General features: G+C 41.1%; 1 protein-coding gene across 2 annotated transcripts in view; it reads left to right on the forward strand.

Moving 5' to 3' along the window:
* sgk2a (serum/glucocorticoid regulated kinase 2a) overlaps positions 1-12,578 on the forward strand; it is a 62,515-nt gene that overhangs the window by 31,194 nt on the left and 18,743 nt on the right. For both annotated transcript variants that reach the window (XM_063074369.1, XM_063074361.1), the window contains exons 3-6: positions 4,120-4,169; positions 4,250-4,307; positions 6,076-6,159; positions 9,152-9,283. In XM_063074369.1, the coding sequence (XP_062930439.1) occupies positions 4,123-4,169; positions 4,250-4,307; positions 6,076-6,159; positions 9,152-9,283 (321 nt within the window). In that variant the 5' untranslated portion in view covers positions 4,120-4,122. The remainder of the gene's footprint in view (positions 1-4,119; positions 4,170-4,249; positions 4,308-6,075; positions 6,160-9,151; positions 9,284-12,578) is intronic.

Below are 12,578 nucleotides of genomic sequence, written 5' to 3' on the forward strand. Positions count from 1 at the left end.
CAACATCCGTCGGAATGTGTGAGATGTGAAGACACTCCCCTGATCTGACTGGATTTCCCTGGGCAGTCCCACCGTAGTGAAAAATTTCACAAGTGCCTTTACCATTGCGGGAGCCTTGATGCTTGCCAGGGGCACCACCTCTGGAAACCTGGTGGCGGCACACATCATAGTCATCACATACTCTCACCCACTCGCAGTTCTGGGCAGGGGACTGACAAAATCCACAATTATTCGGGAAAAAGGTTCCCTGAAAGCAGGTATTGGTGGAAGGGGTGCTTTAGGTAGGAGCTGATTTGGCTTTCCTACCACCTGACATAAATGACATCGCCTACAATATTCAACAATATCCTTCCTCATGTTCGGCCAGTAAAACTCTTTCATAATTCTATCAACTGTCTTCCTCACCCCAAAATGTCCACCAAAGGGTATCTTGTGGGCCAGGATAAAAATCTCGCCCCTATAAATTTTCGGCACTGCCACCTGGTGCACTACCCCCCATTCCTCATCTGGGGGCACGGTACTTGGTCTCCATTTCCTCACTAGTACTCCTTCCTTCACATAATAGCCCACTGGCTCCCTATTTAATTCTGCTTCGGAGAGAGCTGTCTCCGTCAGAACCATCAGCTCCTGGTCTCGTTCCTGTGCCTGTATAAATTCCTTCCTCGCTAATGATAAGTCTGCCTCAACTCCCTCACTTCCTTCCGCTCTACTATGCTCCTTCTTCTCACTTTCTAACCCCTCCTGGTACAAGGCTGGTAAAAATGTCTCAGCTAAATCTACATTCGCTTCGGCAGCCTTTCTGGACACACGCCGAGTCACTGTGCAAACGGGATAAACCTGTGTGTCTATGGGCGGGTCTTCAATCCTGGCAGGTTTGCTTGTCAGTTTTACTGCTGGGTACACCTCTCCGCTGGCGAGGTCATTACTGAGTAAGACCTCCACGTCTTCCATCGGCAGTTCGGGCCTCACCCCTATCGTGACCGGTCCGGAGACCAAGTCGCTTTTTAGGTGTATCTGGTGCAAAGGTATTGCTTCAGTCCCTTTCCCAATGCCTTTTATCACACTGACCTCCCCAGTCTCGGTCTCTGAACTAAAGTCTAAAACACTCCTTAAGATCAGTGACTGACAAGGTCCAGTGTCTCTCCAGATCCGTATTGGAACTGGGTTTGACTCCTCCTTCACCGACACCAATCGGGCTGAAATAAACTTGTCGTGCCCTTCCTGAACTCTATCAGACCTCTTCTCCCCTGGCAGTTTGTCTGCCGGCTCAATACAGCCAGTTGGAGTCATCATCTTTCCTTTCCCCGTCTCCTTCTTTGGAGCAAAGCACCTGGACACAAAGTGACCGGCTTTCCCACAATTATAGCATACGACCCCAGGAGACTTCCTACCAAACTGCTTCCTGTCTTCCTTATCCTTCTCACTAGTCCCCGGCTTACTTTCTGGCTTTTCCGGCAGACTCTCTCCGCCCTCTCGACTACCCTTGTGGTAGCTTTTACTCAGGGTAAACTTCACTTTGTGTGTTAACGCGTACTCATCCGCTAACTTAGCAGTTGCGGCTAAGGTTTCTGCCTCTTTCTCATCTAGATAGGGCCTCATACCTTCAGGGACACAACTTTTAAACTGCTCAATCAGTATTAGCTGTAGCAGTCTGTCATAATCCCCATTGACCCCTTTCGAGGCGCACCAATGCTCACAATACATCTGCATCTCACGGGCAAACTCTAAATACATGCGGCCCCACTGCTTCCTCACATTCCAGAACCTCTGCCGATATGCCTCCGGGACCAACTCATAAATCCTGAGTATCGCCTCTTTCACCACATCATACCTCTGGGCATCTTCTGCGGACAATGCCGAGTAAGCTTGCTGAGCCTTCCCTTTAAGTACGCTCTGAAGCAAAACAGCCCACTTATCCCTCGGCCAGTCCTGACTTGCAGCAACTTTTTCAAAATGTAGAAAGTACCGATCAACATCGGCCTCCTCAAATGGGGGAACCAGCCTAACCTCCTGGGTCGCCCTGAACCCTCCACCTTGGTTCGGCATGGGGCCCTGCACTAGCGTCATCCTTAACTTCTCCAGCTCAAATTCCCTTTCCCTCTGTTTCTCTCTCTCTTCTCGTTCTAACCTTTCGATACATAATGCTCAATGATAGCTCTGTGCATCTCCGCTCTCCTCATTGTCAACTTCCCCTTAAAAAGATTCAACCGTTTGGCAACAGTTGCCAATTCTGATTTCCTGGCATCCTCTAATGCCTCCAAGGATGGCGCCTTTAAAAATTCCTCAATCTCCATTTCTGCTGTTTGCCCTTTCTTTCTTTCGGGAATTTTAACCCAATCAATTTACCCAGTCCCAAATTTGGTGTTCAAAATCACAGACGAGCCCCCACTTATGTTACATACCCCGTAATTGGGTTGCCAAACCAACGGAAATGGACCACTAGTTGGAGTCTGGATTACTAGGAACTAATAAAGTTTTATTAAAGAAATAAGTAACACAGTACTCTAATCGTAAGGATATAAATGCAACAGATTAGCAATGATAATACACACATGTACACAGAACTAGGGTAATAGGATTCAAACCAAGCTCTATCGCAGTCTAGGGGTAAAATGATCAGTCTTAAGTGATGAAGAGTTCAGTTCAGCTTAGTACAGTTCACAGTAACGCTGTTGTGCCATTGGTGGGGGGGGGATTGCCGTTTGATTCAATCAGACCTTTGATGTTTTCGCAGCTGGTTTTCGGGCAGACCCTTTTATGTCTTCTATCCTGCTGTGGTCACCGACTGTGACCCCTCCATTCCAGATAAGAGCGTTCTTCCACGGTGAACCCGGCACCCAGGCAAGGGCGGACACACACACCAGGTTCCCACCGATCGTACCTTTACACCCTGTAAGTCAATGGTCGGTTCCCGCGAACCGGACCTCCAAACTCCCGCCAGCTTGTGGGGGCACACCGCTCTTCCAGGGTCTCGTTATCTTGTGATCTCATGGTGTGTTGTGCCTTAGCGAACCTGTTCTTTTTATCCCCCTACTGGGGTATCGCCTGTCCATCAGACTTCAAACAGTTCAGGTTCAAAGCAACCGGTCTGTCAATATTCTGAATTGTGTTTCTTTTCTGTTAATCTCTCTCTCCTCTGTCATTAACATTTTGAACGTTTCTCCATTGTCTCCCTTATCTCTCTCATTAGCATCAATCGTCTGATAACTTGGTTTGGCATCACATAAGGTATTCAAGCGTTATTGGGATGAAGAAGTGCTGCAGATGCTAACAATCAAACTATTACCTTAATGGGAAGACCAGTTTCAAGTAGTGTGTATGGATTCTTCCTGCCCCATTTCTTACATTCTTACAAAATGCCCATTGATTGGTGACATCAGAGATACATACAGTCATTGGCCACTTTATTAGATACACCTGTACACCTACTAGTTAATGTAAATATCTAATCAACCAATCATGTGGCAGCAATTCAATCCATAAAAGCATGCAGACATGGTCAAGGGGTTCAGTTGTTGTTCAGACCAAACATCAGGATGGAAAAGAAATTAGTTCTAAGTGGATGGGCTACAGCAGCCAAAGTCCACGATCATACACTCAGTGGTCACTTTATTAGGTAATGGAGATTCCTAACAAAATGGCCACTGAGTGTATGTCCTACAGGGCATAACCCCACAGTAATATTTGTTCATAGCTGTTAACTTTTTTATTCACTCAGAATCATTGTTAATTTCCTAGGACACATCCCTTATGAATAGCATCATAAATATAATGCAAGCCTTTCCTCCTCCAAAATTTCTCAGTCTCTTTTCAATCAAAGCAAAGTGGGAACTGGCTGCTACATTTCATTATACTATAATGGTCAAAAGATAGTTTAAAGATGTAAACTTCAAAAAATAAAAATATTTTTTTTTCCTTTTCAGCCCTTGGCCTTAGAAAATAGAGTTTTAAGAAACTCTGAAAAGGATCACTTTCATGATAGAGGAACTCCAATAAGGAGAAAATAGTTTTCATTCTTGTTTTGCTATTTCAATACGTCAGTCTTTCAGATTCTTATTATCATCAATTAACAAGCAGATTTCGCTCCTTTAAACATGTTATCCAAATCTTCTCTTACAGAGCATGTCAAAACAAAGTGATATCAACCTGGGCCCCTCAGCTAATCCTTTGTAAGTTTATTTTGACTCCAGAATAACAACCTATTTTACTTGAAAATACTGTATTTCACTTAAAATGCATTTCTTTACAGCGCCAAGCCAACAGACTTTGACTTTCTAAAAGTTATTGGAAAAGGGAGTTTTGGGAAAGTAAGTGAATTGCTTTACTACTATTTTGCTTCCGTTTCTATTTACCCTTATTTATACTGTTAAAAAGTTTCTCCTTCAAAAGCAATTGTAAAGCAGTTCCAATATTTATTTACATTTTATCCCACTTTCAATAGAGTGACTTTTAAAAAGATGTGCACTATTTTTCATTATGTGAGATCAACATTGGACATAAAAGACAGTTTCCACAAATGAGCGTATCGCTTGATATATGTTTAAATCTGTTAGATCAGAAATAGCCAGAAATAATTTGAACACACTTGTACCCTGCTTAGTTCTAACCTGTAGAGCACTATTATGACAATGCTTTTTGTCCTGGATACATACATTGATAATAAATGTACTTTGAATCTTTGAGTATAAACCTATGTGTAAATGGAATATGCACTCTCCAGCAGTTCACTGCTATGGTGAGAAATTTGCATGAACCCTTGCAGCAGTGACATTGGGGTCTCTTAATCATATGGACCTGTTTGGAGTGGAGCTTCATAACTCAACACTGACCTGTGCTATACTCTGGCTGTTGTTGAGGACTGGCAGCAGTTGTTCCGTGTGCCGTCAGACCACTCAGATTCTACAGTCTATCTTATCTGCTTCTGCTGGTTGTGATGAAAGCTTCAACCTCCTCCTTTCTTTTTTAGATTATGAAGACACTTAGTCCTCTTTTATTGTCATTTAGTAATGCATGCATTAAGAAATGATACAATATTTCCTCCGGTGTGATATCACAAAACACAGGACAGACCAAGACTGAAAAAAGTGACAAAACCATATAATTATAACATATAGTTACAACAGTGCAACAATACCATAACTTGATGAAGAAGTCCAGGAGCACAGTAAAGTTCAAAGGTTCTCAAATGTCCCATATCTCACGCAGATGGGAGCAGGAAGAAAAACTCTCCCTGCCAAGCTGACCACAGTCCGACTCTGAGTCATCCGAAAACTTCAAGCTCTGATCAGCTCTCCGACACCGAGGACTGAGCGCCATCTCTGGCCGAACGATTCGACCTCAACCTCGGTCGCCAACAGCAGGCAAAGCCGGGGATTTTGAGGCCTACCCTCCGAAAGATTCCCAACCATGCAGTAACGACAGCAGCGAACGAGCGTTTCAGAAATTTCTCCAGATGTTCCTCTGTGCTTTCACGTCCATCCTCCATCAGATCAGAATTGTCCACGGCCCCTATTTAACAGATACAATATCATTTTTCACCGGAGGGCTGCGCACGCGCAGGCGTGCTGCTCTCTCTCCTCCCGCTTTTTGGCCGCACTTCGGTGATTTCTCCATGATGACAAGTTTAATAACCAGTGAATCGAGAGCAAAGCAAAGAGGGGAGAGGTGGCAGCTTCCATGACATTCAGCAGGAGGTCGCAAAGCATCCAAGCAATCTTGTTAAAATGTGGAGTGAGTATTGCCAGTCTGCTCACTCCAACTCTATCAATATCAACATTGCCTCAGCGGCTCACTGCATGCCAGGCCACACACCTGTGTGATCCCTTTAACTATTTCATTGCTGTGGGATTACCAGCAGGCCAGTGTCCTCTCAACTATCAGTAACGCACCTCTAGAAGGTGCCTTGCGATACCTTTAAGTGCTATTTCCACTAGTGCAGTCATTACAGAGAATGCATCCTGGGTGCAAAGTAAGGTTCCAGTGTATAATCTGACAAAGGCTATAACTTGTAAATTCTATAGTCAGCATGTAATGTACAGTTGGAACTTCAATCCTAAATTGTTAATGTTGATTTAGGTTCTTCTTGCGAAACGCAAATCCGATGGCAGATTTTATGCCATCAAAGTCTTGCAGAAGAAAATGATCCTTAAAAAAAATGAGGTATGTATGAAGCTATCTAAAATGTCTTTCTTCTGAAGTGTGTATTTCAATATATTAAATTTTACTCTGCATCTCTTCACTGGTGGACGATTGGGCCCTGAAGAAATTTTTTCAGTCCAAAAAATATCCAAATTCAGTAACAGTTTATATTATTTCCTGCGCTATTTAATTAAATTAAACAGCAGAAGTACTACAAATGCTTGGGTGCTAAAACTTGAGCTGGTAGCAGGAATACGAACCTGTTTAGTGATCGGTAAATCACGATGAGAAATAATTCAATGATCATGTCCTTGGTCGGGGCCAGATCAGTACAGTGATAGGACAGAAACAAAATCTGAGGGATTTAAATAGGGAGCAGCAGGAAAGAATGCTACATGTTTGAAAGGCGAAGTAAAAATCTAATTATCCACCATCTGATTGTTCCGAAGTTCTGGTGGTTTGGCCACCATATGTTCATCCCACACTCCCTTTAACATCCAGTTCCCACATTCACTTTAAACTCACTAAGGCTTGGTTTCTACACTCTCTTTAAACTCACCAGGGTTCCTCACAGTCCTATTCAATCTACTTGGTTCACTACCGTTTAAAATTGAGCACACAAGTGAATTAAATACCATGGAAAATCTGTTAATCCAGTACCACCAAGAACAGAGTATGTAAGATTAACAGAGTTTTATAGAGCAGATTATTGACTTCAGGAGGAGGAAGCCAGAGGTCCATGACCCAGCTCTCATTACAGGATCAGAGGTGGAGAAGGTCAGCAACTTTAAGTTTATTGGTGTTATCATTTTGGAGGACCTGTCCTGTCCCGGCACATAAAGTGCAATTACAAAGAAAGCATATCAATGCCTCTACTTCCTTTGGAGTTTGAGAAGATTTGGCAGGACAGCTAAAGCTTTGACAAACTTCTATAAATGTGTGGTGGAGAGTATATTGACTGGCTGCATTAAAGCCTGGTATGGAAACACCAATGCCCTTGCATGGAAAATTCTACAAAAAATAGTCTATCACGGTTAAGGCCATTGAGCACATCTATACGGAGCTTTGAACACAGGAAAGCAGCATCCATAATCAGTGACCTCCACCACCCAGGTCATGCTCTCCTCTCACTGCTGCCATCAGGAAGAAGGTACAGGAGCCTCAGGATTCACACCATCAGGTTCAGAAATAGTTATCACCCCACAACCAATGGGCTCTTGAACCAAAGGGGATAACTTCAATTGCCCCATCATTGAAATGTTTCCACAAGGACTCTTCATCTCATGTTCTCGATATTTATCGCTTATTTATTATTTTCATTTCTTTCTCTTCGTATTTGCACAGTTTGTTGTCTTCTGCAGTCTGGCTGAACACCCATTCTATTATGGTTATTATTCTATAGATTTATTGAGTATGCCCACAAGAAAATGACTCTCAGGGTTGTATATGGTGACGTGTATGTACTTTGATAATAAGTTTACTTTGAACTTCAAATTTCAGAATTTTGGTACAGATAGTGAAATGGAAGAATAAGCAAAGATGACAATAATTTTCTCAGTGTTTTTAGGTACTAAATATAAAATTGTTCTCTTACATGAACCACCACCATGATATACTCCCTTTTTTAAAATGGACCTGCCTGTGGCAGCTTGACACTGTATTGAAGATCATTGGTGAAGATAGTAGGAAAGAAAGATATGCAATTACTTAGCATCTTCATGGCTCCAAGATGATCCATTCCTTTATAATGAATGCTGTATTTTATAAATATTGTCACTGTTATAATGAAAGAAACAGAACCAATTTGAGCACAGCTTAATATTAAAATAATAATTTAATGATGACCATTTCTCTTCTGAGAGACCTGACAGAAGTTTATAAAATTATGAAAGGCATATGATAGACAGCCATAATCTTATTCCAGGGAGGAAGTGTCAAATACTAGAGGACATTGTGTTCAAGGTGAAATAGGGAACTTTAAAGGAGATGTGCAGGGCAAATTTTTTTTTACCCAGGGAGTTGTAGGGTCGAGGCAGTAAGAGATACAGTGGTGGCACTCATGAGGCTTTTAGCTAGAGAGCTGAATATGCAGAGAATGAAAGGATATGGTTCATATGCAAGCAAAAGTGATTTAGTTTAATTTGGCATCATGTTCATCACAGACATCGTGGGCTGGAGGTCCTGTTCATGGGCAGTACTGTTCTATGTTCTATATTGTTCAGGGCAGTGGTAAGAGATCCGTAGAATTGCAGAATGGTATAATACAGAATGAACGCATTCAGCCCTACATTATCCCACCAGTTTTTAGTCGCTAATTGAAAAGCGTCTTATTCCCACCTTCCCTCACCCCTTATTTTAGTATCTAGAGAATGGACTGCCAGTGGAAGTGACAGAGGCAGATACAGAACTTGTGTTTAAAAGCCATTTGAAAGGGTACTTGGATAGGAAAGGAATAGAGGGAAAGTGGGATTATCTTAGCTGGGCATCATGGTGACATGGATAAATTTGGCTGAGGGACCCATTTCGGCACTATGTGGCTCTTGAGTATATGCTTATACTCAATACTTATTCCCCTTCCAAATAGCACTATCTGATCTGTTTGTAATCATTGCTTTAAGGTCCCAGATGAAAGAGGGAAGAACTTCCTCAGTACTCCATGAAATGTAGGCCTAAATGTTGTGCTCTGTGCTGCACTCTAAACTTAGATTTTGTGTACAAATCTCTGAAATGGAACTGACCAACTTTATCCTGAGGCAAAAGAGCGATCACTGATCTAACAACACATTGGTACCACTGTGTAAATTCATTGCTAAAGTAAATGTATGACTGGTGATTGGTAATGTAGACAATTATAATCAGAAATACAGCTAGTGAGAATCAACTTGGTATGAGTTCCCACCATTGCAAAATCTATAAAAATAAAGCATATTATTTTAAATGTATTGACTAACGAATGTATAAATTTATTCTGCTGTTGCTTGCTCAGAACCTAATGTTACCTATTTTAAATTAGCAAAAGAACATAATGGCAGAACGCAATGTGCTATTGAAAAATCTCAAGCATCCTTTTCTGGTTGGGCTCCATTATTCCTTTCAAACAACCGAAAAGCTCTATTTTGTTCTTGATTATTTAAATGGTGGAGAGGTGAGTGGATCATGATCCTTTATAAATGTGCAATTGTATTTATATTGAATAGATAAATGGGTTTCTTTGCTTTTCTCCTTGTTTCATTATGTTCCATTCTTCGTCCTGTTCTACATGACAAAACACTTCAATAGCTTTGCACATTATAATCACTATGCGTGTACTCGTGACCTCTTGAATGTTCCTGATATGCTTTGACTATCTAATTCCTGGAGCTATTAACAAAGCAAATAGGAAACTCCATGAAGTGGACAGGAAAATAAAACTGCAGATCTGGAAGTCTGAAATAAGTATAGAGCATAGTCTATATAGTCAACAGTTCAAGGAATGTTTGTGAAGCAAAAGCTCTTAATGTTGGTATTCATAGAAGAGAAATAATACTGAAGTCTTTAAGATGTGGGGAATTTTTCCAAAAGGTTTGATATGAAGTTTACACTTCATCATCCTGCGAGAGACACACAAGCAAGACATTTCATTGCATCCTGGTATAAATGACAATAAATCATTTTGAATCCGAACATCTCTCATCCATATCCAAACATTTATTACACATGCTTGGTAGAATATGTAGTGAGTGATGCCACAGAGTGCTGTGAGTGTTTGCCTTTCCCAGTAGTCACTGCAGGACAATACAACTGTAGAGTCAGTTTTAACAAGATTATAAGAGGGGAAGAGGAAAAGCAAAGAGGTGAAGTAAGTAGGCGGGGAATTCCAGAGCTAAACTAAAAGCACAGAGCCAGAATCAAATGAGGAGCATTCAGCAAAGGTTGCAAGGTTGTAATGAAAATATTTTAAATGCAGTGGCAAGTGGTATCTGCAAACAAAAGAAACACTGTACAGGTGTCACACATCAAAGTTGCTGGTGAACTTTGCAACTTTGATGTGTGTTGCTTGAATTTCCAGCATCTGCAGAATTCCTCGTGTTTACTGTACAGGTGTTAAAGGTTATAAGAAATTAATTTATTACAGTTATGAATAAAATACCAAAAAGTAGTTACTGAAGTCATAAAAGAGACAAAAGAGTACTTAGCAACCAATCACTCAGCCATGCAACACAATATATTGCTGGAGGGAACCACAATTATCTGATAGTCCTCCCCTTTCATTTCTCTCTCTCTCTCTCTTTCTCTCTCTCTATCTATCTATCTCTCAATCTCTCTCTCTTTCTCACTATCTCTCTCATCTATCTATCTATATCTATATATATATATTCTTAGCTCCAGCTCTTAGCACCAGTCACTACCTGGCCTAAGATTCCCATTTGCAACAGGAAGGTACCCTTTAATATTCCTTTAAAGATCCCTACAAAAAATAACCTAAATTTTATTCCAACACTTTTCCATCCCTTAGTGGTACCAACAGATATCTTCTTAATGACGGCCTTCTGCATAGGCACATAACTTAGAGAGACAACAGGTCTGTAAGGAGGAAAACATTCTTCATCAATATCTAACCTTAATGATATGAATTCATGCACATCTCCAGGCAATAGGCTAGTAATTACACATTCTCTAAAAATTTTGCTCAAATTATTGCTGTGAACTGGTCCCCTTGTGCTTTCTCTAAACAGTACACACTATAGACTAACATGATTTTGTCTTACAAATTTCCATTTTGTGTTACACATTTTAGGTGTACCTAGGAAGAATGAAATTAAACACTTTCCTTACGAAGGTATAGGAGGTTACAGAGATATAGGAAGAGCAAAGCAATGGGGTGAGGATTTTAAAAATGAAATTATGAAGAATTATGTCCTAACTTGGAATGAGCATGAAAGTGATAGACAAAATATGCAAGATGGGGTTATGAGAACGGAGTTTCTGATGAGCTGGAGATTATGAAGAAGTGTCAAAAGAAGACTGGAGTAATTAAATTTAAAACTATCAAAACAATGTTGGAGGTTTTGAGGGCAGACATGCAGAGACAGGGTTGATACCATAAAACAGAATAAAAGTGAGAGTAGTAGTCACGTTGATGTGGATGTTCAGAGCGGAACATCGAAAATACGGCTTTAATGAGAATTTGATTTGCAATATATTTGTGTCCTTTGAATGGGATCGAGGAAAGAGAAATACATGGTGAGCAGGACAGAACAATGCTATGTTTTTCAAGTACAAGATACACCTGGGTAATTGAAGTTCAGAATATTCTTGGAAGAAGACCATGTTAAAAATAAATTCTCCTACTTATGATATAAGTTATATACCATACCTACTAATCAGAAAGTCCTTGAAAATTCAGAAGCCATTCGTATAAATTTATTCCAGCTGACTCCATAGTATCCAGGACATCTTCAAGGAGCGATGCCTCAAAAAGGTGGCGTCCATCATTAAGGACTCCCATCATCCAGGTCATGCCTTGTTCTCATTGCTACCATCTGTTAGAAGGTACAAACGCCTGAAGGCACACACTCAATGATTCAGGAACACCTTCTTCCCCTCTGCCATCTGATTTCTGAATGGACACTCGCCACTTTTGTATTTCTATTTTTGTACTACTTATTTAATTTAACTATTTCATATATAAGACCATAATACCAAAAGATAGAGGAGCAGAATTCGTCCATTTGGCCCATCGAGTCTGCTCTGCCATTTCATCGTGGCTGATATTATTTTCCTCTCAGCCCCAATCTCCCTCCCACCTTCTCCGTACATCCCTTCATGCTCTGACCAATCAAGAATCTATCAACCTCTGCCTTAAATATACATAAAGACTTGGCCTCCAGAGCTGCCTGTGGCAAAGAATTCCACAGCTTCACCACTCTCTGTCTAAAGAAATTCCTCCTCATCTCCATTCTGAAAGGATACCCCTCTATTCTGAGGCTGTGTCCTCTGGTCTTAAACTCTCCCACCATAGAAAACATCCTCTCCACATCCACCCTACCAAGGCCTTTCATCATTCAAAAGATTTCAGTGAGGTTACCCTTTATTCTTCTGAATTCAAGTGAATACAGGCCCAGAGCCAACAAACACTCTTCATATGGCAAGCCATTCAATCCTGGAATCATTTTCGTGAACTTCCTTTGAACCCTCTCCAATGTCGGCACATCCTTTCTAAGACAAGGGGCCCAAGACTGCTCCCAGTACTCCAAGTGAGCTTTCACCAATGCTTTATAAACTCTCAACATCACATCCTTGCTTTTCTATTCTAGTCCTCTTGAAATAAATGCTATCATTGCATTTGCCTTTCTCACCACAGATTCAGCCTGCACATTCGCCTTTAGGAAATCCTGTATGTCTCTCAAGATCCTTTATGCCTCAGTTTTTTGTACTTCTCTCCATTTAGAAAATAGTCA

The sequence above is a fragment of the Mobula hypostoma genome, chromosome 2, assembly GCF_963921235.1.
Source record: "Mobula hypostoma chromosome 2, sMobHyp1.1, whole genome shotgun sequence".
Taxonomy (NCBI): domain Eukaryota; kingdom Metazoa; phylum Chordata; class Chondrichthyes; order Myliobatiformes; family Myliobatidae; genus Mobula; species Mobula hypostoma.